Genomic DNA, 18,668 nt, shown 5'->3' with positions numbered 1-18,668 from the left:
GAAGCATGTCCCACGAATGTGAGGGGCGCCCTGCAGGGATATGCGGTTACCCAGTAAGACATGGCATTCTACCATCTCCGCACTGTATCGTGTCTCTCCTCTCCGTGAACTGTGCGCCAGAGCTGACGTTCCCGAAGAATGTTGGATTTGTTCATGTTTTTTCTCTTTCCTTACCAGACTAATCATGAGCTGGAGAAGGGGGGGGGGGGGAATTGGGGGAGAGAGGGGGTCACCCAGCTCATTATTTACCTCAGGTGAAATCTAAAACACAGCTGATTTGCAGAACATGGACTAGGAAAAGTGACAGTGAACTATTGCGGATAGCGGGGCTGATTGAGAGTCGCGACGACCTTGCGTCAGTTAACGCAGTGGCGCCTGCAGTTTTATGCCAAGCCCTTTCCTGGTGTAGACCCATACATCAGAGTCTGCAGCGCCTACAGATGGCCAAGTACCGTCTAATGCGTCTTTAGGAGCTCGACCTTTTGCACCACGGAAACTCGCACCAGCCCCATGGAATGTGCAGTAGCTCCGTCTGAGCGTGGGCTCCTGTGTGAGATGCACAGTCTCTGTACGCAACCGCTTTTAGTGACGCACCTGCATAACATACAATGGGGTCTATTTACTAAGCAGTGTTAGGAGACAGAGTGAAAAGTGATAAGGTGCCAGCCAATCAGCTCCCAACTGTCATCTCACAGGCTGTGCTTGAAAAATGACAGTTGGGAGCTGATTGGCTGGCACCTTATCACTTTTCACTCTGTCTCCTAACACTGCTTAGTAAATAGACCCCAATATCTCCATGTGTCTTTTTATCCACTCCCCATGTTATCTGCCAGTCACCATCCAGGAGCGCCACTCACATTTCTGCTACTGCGCGTCTAAATTTGTTCTGCGACTCTGCCCTTGCCTTACAAGCGCTTTTCACAGAAAGTGCCAATGTGTCAGGGTTCTTGTGGGCGCAGCACAATTGTGTGCCTGCCAGAGACAGAGCAAAGAGCTCGCATCCAAGGTCATGTGACCGCAGACGTAGGGTAGACACGATGAATGCGGAAATGAAAACAAAAGGTAGGGAAGACCCAGTTTATGAAGGAGCATGAATACTCTTTGGAAGAGGGCACAGCTAAAAGAAGGGGATGAGGGTAATTTAGAACGGAGATTTGGACAATTGTAATGTGGCATTAGTGTGGGTAGTATAGATAGGAGTAGGGTAGACGAGAGGAAGCACCAATAGAGTTCACTCTAGGTCCGGCGGCAGGCAGGGCACCGGACCTAGAGCAAGGGCACTTCTGCGCGACCGAAAAGGGGGCGTGGCCAATGAAAAGTTGTTGTGTTTCTATGAAGCATCCCGTTTTCGTCACTCTCGGTGGCGTGCCCGGCACTCTTGGACATGCCGAGCAGCCCCCAAGCGCTGTGGTCTCTGTGAATGGATGCCTATTCACCGGCGGTGACCGCTGTTCTGCCGTTTTCCCTGGACAGAACCCTCAGGCTGTTTCCGCGTTGGAGGGCAGGGTGCTTTCTGCCCTTCAGAAATAGGCCAGGGCGCCCCGCTGAAACAGCCAAGGGATAGGGGGGTTAGTTTTAGGCACCCCTGGGGGGAGATTAGGGTTAGGCACACCCCGGGGAGGGTTAAGATTTGGGGAGGGGAAGTTAGGGTTAGGCACCCCCCCATGAGGGTTAGGTTTAGGACGCGGGAAGTGGAGGTTATGGTTAGGCACTAGGGGGGGGGGGGATGTTAGGAACCAGGGGGGAGGTTAGGGTTAGGCAGTAGGGGGGGAGGTTAGGGTTAGGCAGTAGGGGGGAGGTTAGGGTTACGCACTAGGGGGGGTTAGGGTTAGGCAGTAGGGGGAGGTTAGAGTTAGGCACTAGGGGTGGTTTGGGTAAGGCACTACGGGGGAGGTTAGGGTTAGGCACTAGGGGGGAGGTTAGGGTTAGGCACTAGGGGGGAGGGTTAGGGTTAGGCAGTAGGGGGGGAGGTTAGAGAAAGGCACTAGGGAGGGGAGGTTATGGTTAGGCACCACTAAGGGAGGTTGAGTATTAGCCCCTAAGGGTAGTAACTAAGCGCTGGTGTGTGCAGTATACAAGGTAAATTAATTAAAAAAAATATTAGTATAAAAGTGTGTAGTAACACAATAAAACAATAAAAACAGTATAGGTGGGAGTAGGGTAGGTGTGATGGTATATTAGTGTGGGTAGTATAGGTGGGAGTAGGATAGGTGTGATGGTATATTAGTGTGGGTAGTATAGGTGGGAGTAGGGTAGGTGTGATGGTATATTAGTGTGGGTAGTATAGGTGGGAGTAGGGTAGGTGTGATGGTATATTAGTGTGGGTAGTATAGGTGGGAATAGGGTAGGTTTATGGGTGATTGTTCCCCCCACACCTCTTGCAAACAGAGGAGACTGCCTCCCTGGCCCACTGCAGCCCAGCACACAGTGGCATCTGTTGGGCTGGGGAGAGAGGGGGTGGTGGTGTAACTATTACCTGCTCGCCCTCCTCTTGGCACCCCTGTGGGAGTAGGGTAGGTGTGATGGTATATTAGTGTGAGTAGTATAGGTGGGAGTAGGGTAGGTATGATGGTATATTAGTGTGGGTAGTATAAGTGGGAGTAGGGTAGGTGTGATGGTATATTAGTGTGAGTAGTATAGGTGGGAGTAGGGTAGGTATAATGGTAGATTAGTGTGGGTAGTATAGGTGGGAGTAGGGTAGGTATAGGTGGGAGTAGGGTAGGTATGATGGTATATTAGTGTGGGTATTATAGGTGGGAGTAGGATAGGTGTGATGGTATATTAGTGTGTGTAGTATAGGTGGCAGTAGGTTAAGTGTGATGGTATATTAGTGTGGGTCGTATAGGTGGGTGTAGGTTATGTGTGATGGTATATTAGTGTGGGTAGTTTAGGTGGGAGTAGGGTAGGTGTGATGGTATATTAGTGTGGGTAGTATAGGTGGGAGTAGAGTAGGTGTGATGGTGTATTAGTGTGGGTAGTATAGGTGGGAGTAGGGTAGGTGTGATGGTATATTAGTGTGGGTATTATAGGTGGGAGTAGGGTAGGTGTGATGGTAAATTAGTGTGGGTAGTATAGGTGGCAGTAGGTTAAGTGTGATGGTATATTAGTGTGGGTAGTATAGGTGGGAGTAGGTTATGTGTGATGGTATATTAGTGTGGGTAGTTTAGGTGGGAGTAGGGTAGGTGTGATGGAATATTAGTGTGGGTAGTTTAGGTGGGAGTAGGGTAGGTGTGATGGTATAAAAGTGTGTAGTAACACAATAAAACAATAAAAACAGTATATGGGGGAGTAGGGTCGGTGTGATGGTATATTAGTGTGGGTAGTATAGGTGGGAGTAGGGTAGATGTGATGGTATATTAGTGTGGGTAGTATAGGTGGGAGAAGGGTAGGTGTGATGGTATATTAGTGTGGGTAGTATAGGTGGGATTAGGGTAGGTGTGATGGTATATTAGTGTGGGTAGTATAGGTGGGAGTAGGGTAGGTGTGATGGTATATTAGTGTGGGTAGTATAGGTGGCAGTAGGGTGGGTGTGATGGAATATTAGTGTGGGTAGTTTAGGTGGGAGTAGGGTAGGTGTGATGGTATGTTAGTGTGGGTAGTATAGGTGGCAGTAGGTTAGGTGTGATGGTATATTAGTGTGAGTAGTATAGGTGGGAGTAGGGTAGGTGTGATGGTATATTAGTGTGGGTAGTATAGGTGGGAGTAGGGTAGGTGTGATGGCTAATTGGTGTGGGTAGTATAGGTGGGAGTAGGGTAGGTATGATGGTATATTAGGGTGGGTAGTATAGGTGGGAGTAGGGTAGGTGTGATGGTATATTAGTGTGGGTAGTATAGGTGGGAGTAGGGTAGGTGTGATGGTATATTAGTGTGGGTAGTATAGGTGGGAGTAGGGTAGGTGTGATGGTTAATTAGTGTGGGTAGTATAGGTGGGAGTAGGGTAGGTATGATGGTATATTAGGGTGGGTAGTATAGGTGGGAGTAGGGTAGGTGTGATGGTATATTAGTGTGGGTAGTATAGGTGGGAGTAGGGTAGGTGTGATGGTATATTAGTGTGGGTAGTATAGGTGGGAGTAGGGTAGGTGTGATGGTATATTAGTGTGGGTAGTATAGATGGGAGGTAGGGTAGGTGTGATGGTATATTAGTGTGGATAGTATAGATGGGAGTAGGTTAGGTGTGATGGTAAATTAGTGTGAGTAGTATAGGTGGCAGTAGGTTAGGTGTGATGGTATATTAGTGTGAGTAGTATAGGTGGGTGTAGGGGAGGTGTGAGGGTATATTAGTGTGAGTAGTATAGGTGGGAGTAGGGTAGGTGTGATGGTATATTAGTGTGGGTAGTATAGGTGGCAGTAGGTTAAGTGTGATGGTATATTAGTGTGGGTAGTTTAGGTGGGAGTAGGGTGGGTGTGATGGAATATTAGTGTGGGTAGTTTAGGTGGGAGTAGGGTAGGTGTGATGGTATATTAGTGTGGGTAGTATAGGTGGAGGTAGGTTAGGTGTGATGGTATATTAGTGTGAGTAGTATAGGTGGGAGTAGGGTAGGTGTGATGGTATATTAGTGTGGGTAGTATAGGTGGGAGTAGGGTAGGTGTGATGGTTAATTAGTGTGGGTAGTATAGGTGGGAGTAGGGTAGGTATGATGGTATATTAGTGTGGGTAGTATAGGTGGGAGTAGGGTAGGTGTGATGGTATATTAGTGTGGGTAGTATAGGTGGGAGTAGGGTAGGTGTGATGGTATATTAGTGTGGGTAGTATAGATGGGATTAGGGTAGGTGTGATGGTATATTAGTGTGGGTAGTATAGATGGGAGTAGGTTAGGTGTGATGGTAAATTAGTGTGAGTAGTATAGGTGGCAGTAGGTTAGGTGTGATGGTATATTAGTGTGAGTAGTTAAGGTGGCAGTAGGTTAGGTGTGATGGTATATTAGTGTGAGTAGTATAGGTGGCAGTAGATTAGGTGTGATGGTAAATTAGTGTGAGTAGTATAGGTGGCAGTAGGTTAGGTGTGATGGTAAATTAGTGTGTGTAGTACAGGTGGGAATAGGGTAGGTTTAAGGGTGATTGTTCCCCTCACACCTCTTGCAAACAGAGGAGACTGCCTCCCTGGCCCACTGCAGCCCAGCACACAGTGGCATGTTTTGGGCTGGGGAGGGAGGGGGGGGGGCTGTAACTATTACCTGCTCGCCCTCCTCTTGGCACCCCTGTGGGGAGCCAGTTTAGAGATATGCATAGTGATGAGACAGATTTTGCCCCGACGGGGGGAGCTCAGTTACTGTATATTATTAATGGTTTGGAGCAGGGATAGATGGATGAGCCATCAAATCGAGTGTTGCTACCCCATACATTAATCCCCAGAGTGTGCACATAATGCAGATTTTTCCTTGCAGCCCTTCTGGGGCTTATTATATGAAGTAACCGATAGATTCCCTGCACTTAACAATGACTCTTTGGTGTAACACGCATTAGCCTCTCGTTACTTTACTCATGATAGTCACATGCTGCCAGCGATAGAACAAGATATATATCCACGTTGATATGTCAGTCACCCTGTGTGACGACCGGCCCCTGACTGACTCAGGGACCATGCTACATAAATCGTCGCTTTGTAAGCAGGCGTTGCGTACGGCTACTACTGTGTGTGATTGGGTTGTTGTAGTGTATGTGTCAAGGTCTCCGCTGTCACACGGTGAGGTGTAATTGTTGGCTCTGCTCGTGATACATAGAAGCGTTTTTCTGAAACGGTCTATGCAACATCAAAGTTTTGGCGGAATCCCAGACTGAGCTCCACGCCCGAGTGCCATTCCGACTGCTTCACGCAGGACTTTCACAGCTAAGTCATAAAGTAACTGTCAATAAATATTTATTCACGTTTTCCTTGTCTTTCAAGCGCGACTACAGAAATACATGCCTGAGAGCTGATATATGCCTTGCAGAAGACTCCCCGCTTGTTGAGTTCAGTCTGAGAAATGTATTCTTCCTAAAATCAGCAGTGGCAGACAGAGCATGCTGGGAGTTGTAGTTCAGCCAACAACGGCTGCCTAATCTTTAGTTATATGTATAACTCTTTCCATTTACAACTTAGAAGTGGGCAGTTTTGGGGAGGGGGTTAAACCAATTCATGGACCCATCAATGTCATGGAAATACATCACTGAGACATGAGCCACTAGGAAGCGGTGACATTATGTGAGGCGTGAAGTGCCTCATGTCTCAGGTCACTGGTTTCCTATGCTGCATTTACTGGAATATTGGCACAGCCCACGTGCCCGTTAACCTTCATCCTTCGACCTCTTTCAGCGTGACGTCAGAAGTCACGAATAACCTGATCACACCACGCATACATTAGTCACGGGAAGCCAATTGTCCCTTTAGAAATTGCGCTGTGTTTTCCTTGTCCGGTGTTTGGTGTTAGCAAACACTGGTAAATGGATTCTTCCTTGAATGAGGAGGCAGGTGAATGAAAATCTCTTTATAGCCGAAGAACTATGAGACGTAGATAAGTTCCCATGAAGCAAAGAGATTCCTGTGAACTATTATTGATTAACCGTGTCTGGCTTTCGTCATCACTCTCCTGTATGTACAGTAATCCTCACATACTGTAGCGGTAAAAGGGGATAGTTCTTGCCGGTTAATGTACATTATTGTTTTTTGTTTTCATTTTACTTTTAACAATTAACCATTAAGCCCTCTCCCAGCAAAAAAATAAACATTGATACAAAATTGTTCCTGATCCACCCAGGATCCCCCCCCCTCCCACTCGATCAACCTGGGCAAAACTATCATTTAATCATGACCAGAGGTGTAGCTAGGTGCCATGGTGTCTGGAGCAAGTGTGTGTTTCAGCGCCCACCCCCCGCCTGTACTGAATTGGGGGCACGACTAACGTGGGGGCATGTTGCATCTGAAAGAAGTATTAAATACATGTAACCCCCCCTTATCACACCTCACCTCCCTCACACAGGCACCTGAAAACTATATTTGTAATTAAAGGTGCAGGATTGTCTGTGTCTCTCCCATAGTGCATTGCGGGAGTCAGAAGCCAGAGCTCAGGTGTGGCGCTGCGGGGAGGGAGCCGGGCGTCCGCTGGTAACAAAATCTCAGCGGGCGCACGGCAAATGGAGCCTCCCTGCGGCGCCGGGGTTAGGTGGGCTTGGTTCCGTCTTCAAATAGAAGTGACAGAAGGCAGTTCCGCCCCATTCTTGGCCACTTTAACCCCTGCGCCCAGGCATTATGTGTTACGCGATTTGTAGCGCACGGAGGATAGGTGTATGTGGACACATCCGTATCTTGTATGTTCTTAGGATCACAAACATTCTGCAGAGAGTACAGGGAAGTGTTTCCTAGTCTGTTTTCTGACCATAAAATTTTTTTCGCAGAGCAGCACATGCAAACCAGTTCGAATTAACCTGACATCAAATGTCGACGGAGAACATATCTACATTCACCATGTCAACACTGATGAAATGTTGACAATGTAGTGTTCAGGTACGCCTAAGCCCCAGGCACATTTTCTGGAAAAATAGGTTCAGGAACTGTGGGTGGAGCTACTGGGGGTGGAGCTATAGAAAAACAAACATATATAGTATATAGAAAAGTAGGCACTCAAAAGGGGCTTTCAAATAAAAGTTATCTTATGGAAAATACATTTTGGCCCAGGACAGTTACTGAGAGTTCCTCCTGGAAAATAGGACTACCTGAGCCTAACAGTAGCCTTTAACCCTAACCCTAAAGCTAATATCAACAGTTTTACTATATCGACATGTCATGTGTCGATATTTTGTTTGAGTCGGCATTTTCCACATGTCCGAAAAAGAAACAATATAATTAAAAAAAACAACAATTAGGACGAAACTAGTTGTACCACCCCAGCCAAACAGGTTAGCAATATAGGGCTAAGGTATGAGAGAACCGTTTTAACCATGCCGTCTTCATAACTGTTCACATTCTGGTGCCGACATTATGAATGTTGACATGATAAATGCCGACATCAAGACTGCATACCATGCAAACATCTTGCATCCAGTGGCATCACTAGTTGGTGCGGGGGGTGACACCATCCAAGGGGGTGACACCAATATAGCAGAGCTGCTCTGCTGTTTTGGTGCCACCGAGCAGCCACACTGCACAGAGAGGCAAGGGGGGAGGCCGTGGGCTGCCCCCGGCAGCTGCCGGAGCGCTGGGTAAGCCCAGTGTGTGCCGTGACATGCGGTCATGCCCCCAAGACAATCACACATAAGAGGGCGTGGCTTTGTGGATGCTTGTCTCAACCTCACCAGGTGTCACCAAGGTACAGATGTGTCCTCTTCCATCTTTGCCGCTTTGACGGCAAACGTGCACACGCATCGTGTCATGCAACTTGCAGCACACACGTGTGCCAGGGTACACCAGGCCGCGGCCACGTTCACACCAAGCAATCCTATGGATCGCGGTGTGCAAACGCAGTGCCATACGTGGTCAGATTCTCCATTTTATCTCTCTTCGAAATTTGATACATCTTCCCCTTGATCACCAGAATTGGTAGAATCTTTTTATTTGCAATATATATAACGGAGGTTTGGGCTAGAACCGAGGGCACATAAACTTCTAGTCAGAGAAAGAGGGGGTTAATAAAGTTAAGGATGTTTGTTTTTTGTTTGACAGTGGGTTGGCAGATGTGATAGGGCCGAGGTTAGGGGGCGTGTTATGTGAGAGGGTGTGGTGATAGGATGAGAGGTTAGGGGGGCGTGTTATGTGAGAGGGAGTGGTGATAGGATGAGAGGTTAGGGGGAGTGTTATGTGAGAGGGTGTGGTGGTAGGATGAGAGGTTAGGGGGCGTGTTATGTGAGAGGGTGTGGTGATAGGATGAGAGGTTAGGGGGCGTGTTATGTGAGAGGGTGTGGTGATAGGATGAGAGGTTAGGGGTGTGTGTTATGTGAGAGGGTATGGTGATAGGATGAGAGGTTAGGGGGCATGTTATGTGAGAGGGTGTGGTGATAGCATGAGAGGTTAGGGGGCGTGTTATGTGAGAGGGTGTGGTGATAGGATGAGAGGTTAGGGGGCATGTTATGTGAGAGAGTGCGGTGATAGGACGAGAGGTTAGGGGGCGTGTTATGTGAGAGGGTGTGGTGATAGGATGAGAGGTTAGGGGGCGTGTTATGTGAGAGGGAGTGGTGATAGGATGAGAGGTTAGGGGGCATGTTATGTGAGAGAGTGCGGTGATAGGACGAGAGGTTAGGGGGCGTGTTATGTGAGGGTGTGGTGATAGGATGAGAGGTTAAGGGGCGTGTTATGTGAGAGGGTGTGGTGATAGGATGAGAGGTTAGGGGGCGTGTTATGTGAGAGGGTGTGGTGATAGGAGGAGAGGTTAGGGGGCGTGTTATGTGAGAAGGTGTGGTGATAGGATGAGAAGTTAGGGGGTGTGTTATATGAGAGGGTGTGGTGATAGGATGAGAGGTTAGGGGGCGTGTTATGTGAGAGGGTGTGGTGATAGGATGAGAGGTTAAGGGGCGTGTTATGTGAGAGGGTGTGGTGATAGGATGAGAGGTTACGGGGCATGTTATGTGAGAGGGTGTGGTGATAGGATGAGAGATTAGGGGACATGTTAGGTGAGAGGGTGTTGTGATAGGATGAGAGGTTAGGGGGCGTGTTATGTGAGAGGGTGTGGTGATAGGATGAGAGGTTAAGGGGCGTGTTATGTGAGAGGGTGTGGTGATAGGATGAGAGGTTAGGGGGCGTGTTATGTGAGAGGGTGTGGTGATAGGATGAGAGATTAGGGGGCATGTTAGGTGAGAGGGTGTGGTCATAGGATGAGAGGTTAGGGGGCGTGTTATGTGAGAGGGTATGGTGATAGGATGAGAGATTAGGGGGCTTGTTAGGTGAGAGGGTGTTGTGATAGGATGAGAGGTTAGGGGGCGTGTTATGTGAAAGGGTGTGTGGAAGATGCCTCTTTGAATTTGATCTCCCTCCCTCCCCTATTATGTCTTCTGTCGGCTTTATTTCATAGCAGGGAAAGACCGGCAATATTGAAGCGTCCATCTTGTGGCAGTAATAGCGGTGCGCACCCATTCAATGCACTGATTAGGCTGATTTCACCCTATTGGGGTCAGCGGCACCTCTCGGCCGAGCAGGATGAATGGTGCATTGGCATGGGTGTTGGGGACGCATCACTTGCTGTGAAAGGGATAGTTGGCCCTTGCAAGTTTTATGATCACACTTGCCCTTGTCTGGGTTTAGTTGGCCCTCGCAAGTTGGCCTAAGACAAGTGGACGCTGGTTGTTTGCCGTTCTTTCTCCTGCCACCATACCTACCATTGTAACTAAATAAAGCTGACCATTTAATTTTAAACGGCATAACTTGGTCTTGTGTGTTTATTTTAGTTAAGTTTAGTTTAAGTTTATGGGTGATATCTATCATTTGACGATAGAAAGTTTTTGGAATTTCAGCCAAATCAGCCTTTTCCTCTTCTCATTTTTATGCTGCTGACTTTTTAATTTCTGTCATTTTCAGGTGATAAAATCCGGAGTGAAGACCACCTGCAAATGCCATGGAGTGTCTGGTTCCTGCACAGTCCGCACGTGTTGGAGACAGCTGTCTCCTTTTCACGAAATCGGAAAGCAGCTGAAGCAAAAGTATGAGACTTCGCTGAAAGTAGGGAGCACCACCAATGAAGCTACTGGAGAAGGGGACATATCTCCGCCCAAGAAGCCCATTTCTGGGCATAGTGACCAAATCCCCAGGACTACAGACCTAGTTTACATTGACGATTCGCCAAGCTTTTGCCTGATGAGCAAATATTCCCCCGGAACTTCGGGGAGGAGGTGTTACAAAGACAAAAACTGCGAGAGTATTTGCTGTGGACGTGGGCACAACACTCAGAGCAAGGTGGTGACGAGGCCCTGCCAGTGTCAGGTCCGCTGGTGCTGCTATGTGGAGTGTAAACAGTGCACGCAGAGAGAGGAGGTATATACCTGCAAAGACTAACTGACTCCTGTGGTCCGCGGAGATTTTACGACACCATCACAGCATACGAAAAAAAAAAAAAAAACAGGGTTTGATGGACTTATTGGAGGGCTATATTATGACACAAGCACTTTGACGGGTACAGATGTACCCAATTGTGTTGTTGTTGGTGTTCTGAGTTTTGTAGGGTGAGGTGGGACCTTTCAAGTATAACAAATTAGTGCCTGGTTAGATAGTGGTCATTTCATGCCATGTTATATAACATTGGTCATCTCGCCGTCCTTTCTGTTTTCGCTAGCCTCTGTGAACATTTAGGTTCGTTAAATGGTGATGCCGTCTAGTAAGTTACTCCTGGATCTCTGACTGGAGACAAACTTAACGTTGCTAGTACAGAAAAAGACAACTCTAATATTAACTGGATGAGAAGGGAACAATTCTATTCTCCAGTTTAGCGCGTGTGTGTGTTTTTTTGGATTTTTTTTACATATTTTTATTTCAGTACAAGGTTACACAAGTGTCACCCGCAGACCATCGCGATGGTTTTTTTTCTTCTCTCTTTTTTTGTTTGCTGCAGGATGCTGGTGTATTAAAAAAAAAAAAACGTGCATGGCCAAAATTACTTTTTTGGTCGTCGCAAAGAAATTGAATTTATGATTAGATGTTGCGCCATCGTATCACATCGTAGACGAGTAAAGATCAACATAGCTTACAAAGTGAGTTGTCTTTAGATTACAGCATCGGTGAAATCCAGATGCCTTTTTTTTTTAGCACTATCACTGTCTTAAAAACCACTAGAAAAGTTTATTTTTCATTGTATAAATATATAAATATATAGACGTATATTTTGCTTTTTTTTTTATTTTTTTTTTATTACCTTGATTAAAAGTGACCCTGTGGAGGTTTAATATACAGCTCTTTAACAGTCCTATTTTCATAGATCACAATTATACATGTTTGCCCAGTATCCATTTTATGTTTTAATGTAAATCAATGACACGGAAATCTTGGTTAAAAGCAAGTTGACAATCCAGGCTAATCCGAGAGAATGAGATATGTATGTATTATCACATCATTCCACTTACTGTAATGCTAGGAGCAGTATGATAGATCCTGTATTAGCCTCATAAAAACCACTACTGTATATTTAAGACTATGGTGACATTCTTAAAATGTGCCAGCTACACAAATCTTCCAAATAAAATCTTTCCAAACCACACAAAGACAAGAGCACATCCCTCGCCAATTGCTAAACTGTGAAATAAGCAAATATTTAATATATATATATATATATATATATATATGAGACCTGATCTAATGAATGTTACTTACTTAAAAGTTTTAGAAACATGAAAAAGCTTCTTGGGTTAATCCTAAACATAGACGACTCCGTGTAAGTGTATATTAGCATAATGAAAGGGAATTCAATGTCTGTTTCAGTTTCACTAGCGGAACTGTTACATGTTATTCCCAGGATACGTCCATTCCCAGTTTTGAATTTAAAATTCCGTTGGTCGGTATCGTCAGATACATCCAAATATGTGTATGAGTTAATCAGGGGCAGATACCGTATTCCTTCTTACAATAAAGTGTAGCCTAATCAAGCATTAAATAATGATCATTTTACTTTGTGTAAGCCTGTTTGGACCCTATACAGTCTAATCTATAGTCTTTTTTTTTTATTCCTGATCAAGGCTCACTTTTTAGTAGACAAGTAGTTCTCCACAATGAGCTGTAAAACACTCACTAGAATTTGTAAGGAAGTAAGAGGACAGATCTATTGCATAATAGTTCAGTGTGTAACTGCCACATTTTCCGTGCTGTATAATGCACTGGATTCACGCTTCTGCAGCACGCAAAAGTTTCCCAGGTAGAGAGACGACAGTAGCTAAAAAATAATTAAGGACAAGTTGCAATTCAGGTTTTAGAGGTAGCTGAGTCCCTTATGGTTCCCAACAATTCATCAAAGCCACTTTTACTTTGTGTTTACCTACCAGCCGGTACTGAGACTAGACATTAACCACCAAAACTAATGACCGTCTCCAGTAAATCTTCCCCCCAACCTCCCAGAGCATCATTAATATCTGCACAACACATTTCACAGCAAGGCTTTTCACTAACATACATATGGACTTCACAGCAGTGACCAAATCCATAAATATTTAATAACTATATAAAGTAAATAGCAATAATCTGGTCATTAAAGGTCAAAACTGTATTCAGTGTGAAATATATATATATATATATATATATATATACAATGTACACACACATGTATAACGTTTATTTATTCAAAAGCATTTTGAAGGACCTTACTATGGTTTTAATGTGGTATTACATTCAATTATTAACAGCAATAAACATTTTTTTTATAATCCATTTTTAAATATATATATATATATATATATATATATATATATATATATATTTGTTTGAGTAGACACAGATTTTGTGCCTTCAGTACTTTTGAAGATAATGCATGTCTGTGAGATTTGGGAGAAACGCGTTGGGTGACTGAATCAGTAACACAAATGCCCCTGATTTTCTTTCGACATATTTTCAATAGTCCCAGGAAATGCAAAGTGTGCAGGAGAGGATGAATGAACTACTGAGCGGGCAAAGCTCTTATGAGTATAGTATTTCACGCACTGAAGCCTAGTTGCTTTCTGTATTTAAAATGTATTTATGACAATGTGGATATATTGCTTTTCCTGTTTATATATTGTATATAGTTGGTTTAATTTTCCTGTGGTATTACAAAATCTGAAAGAAAACAAACAAACTCTAACAAGAAATTTCAGTTTCCTACATTGACAATAGCTAGCACTCAACCTTTAGTATGCAAATGCAGTTACAGTTACTGTAAAGTAGTTGTCAAAAAGTCAAGTTTATCTAGATCTATTTAAAGTTTCCTACTGTAGAAGCAGCCATTTTATGAGCGCAACCAAAATTTGAGACTACAGTCTTATCAGTTTACTAGGAATAGGTCACTGTGGCATGGAGGCTGCCTCTTATTCGTGATACAATGACTGACTGTGCTATGCGTGGTGATTGGTTCCCTTGAACACTTGCACTCTAAGAAAAAGGAATTAAGTTAAGGCTCAAGGATCCATGACCATGCATGGTTCCCATATACAGTATATGTTTATTTTTATTTAAAGAATTTTCAATTTCCCTAATGTGTGCAGGAGAAATATTAAGATATTTTAAGCAGAATTATGTTGCAGTCATTGGCTAGTGTATTATTTTCCAAGTGCTCTATACTTAAAATATAAAATCTTGGATGTGACTCTGCCTTTAAGGCTGTTCATAAACACATTGGGTCACAGGCTCCAATTTACAGTATCACTAGAATGTTATCAAGGTCCACTGGCTTTGGCACAAGTATCAACTAGTCCAGTGCAGGACGGGAAGGTGATATAGAAAAAAAACATTGTGTATTTTTTAGTGCCTGACAGTGATGGCAATAAAGAAATTATATTGCTTTAACCACACTTTTTTATTTAAAGGGGGTATCAATGATAGATGGGGTGTGAATGGCTCTTTTGTATGTTTTCCCCTTTATAATTAGCAAACTGGCACAGGTCTACTTCCCTTATAGTACCAATATACAGTCCTATCAAGCATTTTAGTGCCTGGAGTTTTTTGCAAGAGAACACTGGGGCTATTGATCGATTGATCTCCAGTCACAAGGAAAAGACCAATTTAAAAAAAAAAATAGCTACTGTACAGATGCTTTATAAGAAAAATATTCATGGGGCAATTCACTAATACTCAGCTACCCAAGCGATACTGGCCTGTAGCTGTAAGGGTACACTTAAAAATTTTGTGTGCCAGTTTTTGCAGGTGCATAAAAATAAAAAAGTTTAAAAATAGATAGAATGTTATTTTAAAAAAATTGCAAAAAGGTAAAAAATGTAAAACCTAAAAAAGTTTAAACATTGTATTAAACTAGACCAAATTCATAAGAAAACAAACTTTTTTCAAATTATTTAAAATGTACCTTTACAATCATTTATATATAAGCTTCACAATGCAAAAGTTACCACCAGCATTGTTATCACCAAAGATGACCTATTGATATTTAGGGCAAAGCAAAAAGAAGACTTATCTTTGACCAAAATTCATGTTTTCATTGACAATAGTGCTCTTTGGTGCATTAGACCCTAAATGTTTTGGAAATTACTTAATCTTGTATTGGATTACAAGCATAGCCCTTTCCTCTCTTAAAATTCTCCATGCCCAGTGAATACAATGTTTGGGTGCCTGTATATCATTTTCAACAGGGTGCCAGGTGTGAGACCTCCATCATTTTGCTATAGGTATGTTTGAAAAAATTATCTTAAATTGTACCTACTATTATAGTTACACTTCTGCGTTTGACATTCAGATGTTATAATTTTCTCTATCAGTAACTGGGATGATTACCTCTAGTATCAAAACTATAATATACTTTTCAAATGAGGATAGGATAGTACCCGATGATTTTTTCAGATATTCTTTAGCCTGAAAAGTAAAAATGCACAACCAAATATCTTGGCACAGAAAGCAACATAATCAATGTGCTTAGGGGCCCTTGAGTCGGATGCTCAGACTATGAAAGCTATAAATGCCATATACATTCTTCAGTAACATCTGACAATTTGTTTTTCAATGTCTTTGTGTAAAAGTATATAGGTTTTTTTTAATTAATATATCACAAATAAACAATCACCTGTGTTTTTTTTTCCAGATTAATTTGGTTATTACCAAATTATGCTTGTTTATTAGATATATTTTAAGTATTCTCATGTCTACACAATATAACAGGGGAAACAAGCATCATTATTACTATTTTTTTATCAACTATTAAGCATATGATATGTTGGCCTTTTCTGGAAATTACTATGTACTTATATGTTTCCTTACTTGCAAACTCAGAGTATGTTTGCTATTTTTGTAATAGAAATTTTTATACAAAAATGTTTGCACCTGTGTGCCTTATTATTTTGTATTGTGTGTGCTTTTGTTTTGTATATCAAATTATATCGAAAAGAAAAGTTGAAAGAAAGCCTTTCATATGCATTTTTATGTTTCCCAGTCGAAATGCTATTGAAACCCTATTAATTATGTTAATCCCTCTACTTTATGAGGGTTTAAACTGTATTGTTTATATAGACATTGCTATCCTTTCACCTCTGTACATACCACATATAAGACTTAGAGAGACTTAAGGTCAAATATACAGATTGTTACATAAATCAGAGTGTTTCCCAAATCCCCATTTTCTATTCACATAAAATTACACATTTATGAGCTCTTGTAAATTCTAAAATGTTTTAATACAAGTTAGCAATGAGTGTATACTGTTTTATACTGTATATATATGTATATTGTAAAATAAATATTTTTCTTTACTTTGGATTCCCATAGACATGGAATAAAACAGGGAAATATTAAAAAATGTTCAAAAAACAATGGCATATTTAATAATTCTATATATAACATACAAAAATATGTTTTATGGGAAATTACTGATTTAGAATCATTAATGTCTTAATATTTGCAAACATTTATTGCAATCACATTGGAGACAAGTAATTACTCAACTATTACAGAATAAATAACTTTTGTAATTTGTTTAATTTAAAATTTAATTTGACAATAATAAATAATATTACTTACATACAGCATATTTCAGTGGGGTGATAATTTTTTTGAGATATGGCAAATATTTATATGTTCAACACCAAATGGTTTAAAATTATTTATGAGTGCTTTAATAATATTTTTCAATAAAAACTAACCAACCTCCCATGGAGGAAAGGCCAGATATTTTAATTTTCCAATCACACTATTTGTATCATCCCTCCATAATATTAAAATTATGTTAATCTGTATTTAATATTTCCCTTGTTTTATTCTTAATTATTTCTTGATACTTTTTTTTAATTAAGAAGAGTGAATTATTCTAGACAAACTTAAAATGTACAGAAAACATTATAAATGTCCTTATAAGAAAATATATTTTGTAAAATAATCTTTGTAAGTTGCACTTAAATTCTGTTTGCTGAGGCATATTCTTATTAAAGACCTTTTAATGAAAATAATTACTAAAATATATAATAATTTCTATATGAGAAACAATTAGCAAAACTGCAGACATACCATATTTTACTGTATATATGTCAGTGCTACAAGAAAAGCAAAGAGAAATTAAAAAGAAAAACCTTGATTTTGGTCATTTTTTTTCTTAAATGTTCTTTATTGACATCAAATGCTTCACCTTTTCTATTGCAATAGTTGCTACATTACTTGTATTATTAAAGGGGATGAGCAACATTTTTTAAATATTTTCTAGTTGCCACCACAAACATAAAAAATGGACAAAACATAATATAGCTGCGTTGTGCAGATATGTAATTGTTTTCTGATTGCTGCAACTGACTGTGTCAGCCAGAGTCAAAATGTGGGATTGGCAGATGGGTTCAACATCTCCTTTAATGAATTACAGTAACATTCCTATCTAAAAATTATGGAAGTCAGTAGTAGAAAAAAAAGTTCTACATACAGTGTAACAGACAAAAAAAAGAAATCAGCACATCCTTAAAGTACCCTAAAAATATACGTGAAAATATATCCATGATTCAATTTAAAGTTATTTCGGTTTAAAGTATTCAACACATTTTGTTTTTCATATTTCCTATTCCCTATCTGAAATGTACCTGTATGGATGACTTGTATTGGCCAACTTTGCATTTCCCCACACTCAAATTCAGGGCATTTGTAATTGGTTCAGAACAAACCATTTTGTAATTTTAGGACCCACTTTTATTTCTGGTCCTTAACTGTACTAAAATATTGGATTTCGTACAATATATTTGAATAACAATTGGCTATTGGTAAAGAAATACACATTTTTATATACTTTTATGCAGATAACTTCAATTTGTGTTAAGGAAAAATGTTTTCTTTATGTTTAAGAGACTAGGTTGATTCTGTTTTATAAGAGAAGAGGTAGACACTATGTATATTTTGTTCTTGAACTAGAAATCCCATTATGCTTTGTTATCTAGCAGCGGTTGTAGAGTCATCAGCTCCTTAAGTCTTTGAGGCAACCTATAGCTCTACGGAAGGTGTATAGCTATAAGACCTACCACTGATTTTAATAAACCATTCAGAAAATGAATAATTAAAGAATAATGTGCAATGTAACATCCCTCACTATTTATGTGCTTGGAATTTTGCAGGTACCACCATGGGTTCCTGTATTTCTAAAAAGTTAATAGTTTTCACTATTTGAAATTAGGCCAGCTTTGATGAATCAAAGGTGAAAATATGAATTTAGCTTCTGAAATTTCATTTGTGTACTTAAGAGGGTATTTTTATGATGAAGGGAGTTGGGGACATGACACTAACAGAAGTGCAGTGAAGGAATACGGAATTTTCTTTGTACATTTTTTTTTATTGTCTTATGGGAGCCTAAATTATTTATCTCTACCTCATGTGTACAGCTTGTAGGTATAAATCTGATTCTGAGTGGCTGTTGAGAATGTATTTAAGTTATTTAACATCTTTGTATAACAAAAGCAGACAAAAATAAAACAATAAATGTATTTTAAATTATAAAATAACTAAGTATGTGTTTTCTTTATTTTTTGAGCTTATTTTTAAAGTGGAAATGCTGAAAAATTTGTTGGGATAAAATAGTTTGTGCTAGAGTTTCTTTACTCTCCTTAACAATGCTATTAAGTTTTGT

General features: G+C 41.2%; 1 protein-coding gene and 1 pseudogene across 1 annotated transcript in view; one reads left to right on the top strand and one right to left on the bottom strand.

Moving 5' to 3' along the window:
- WNT9A (Wnt family member 9A) overlaps positions 1-10,978 on the top strand; it is a 193,158-nt gene extending 182,180 nt beyond the window's left edge. Inside the window, exon 5 of the mRNA XM_088457286.1 lies at positions 10,481-10,978. Coding sequence (XP_088313412.1) covers positions 10,481-10,954 — 474 coding nt within the window. The 3' untranslated portion in view covers positions 10,955-10,978. The remainder of the gene's footprint in view (positions 1-10,480) is intronic.
- On the bottom strand, positions 1,142-4,563 carry LOC148477069 (uncharacterized; annotated as a pseudogene).
- Positions 10,979-18,668: the final 7,690 nt, after the last annotated feature.

Source organism: Taudactylus pleione, unplaced genomic scaffold (assembly GCF_031769625.1).
Source record: "Taudactylus pleione unplaced genomic scaffold, aTauple2 ptg000752l, whole genome shotgun sequence".
Lineage (NCBI taxonomy): Eukaryota > Metazoa > Chordata > Amphibia > Anura > Myobatrachidae > Taudactylus > Taudactylus pleione.
This window is presented reverse-complemented; position numbering and strand designations above follow the sequence as displayed.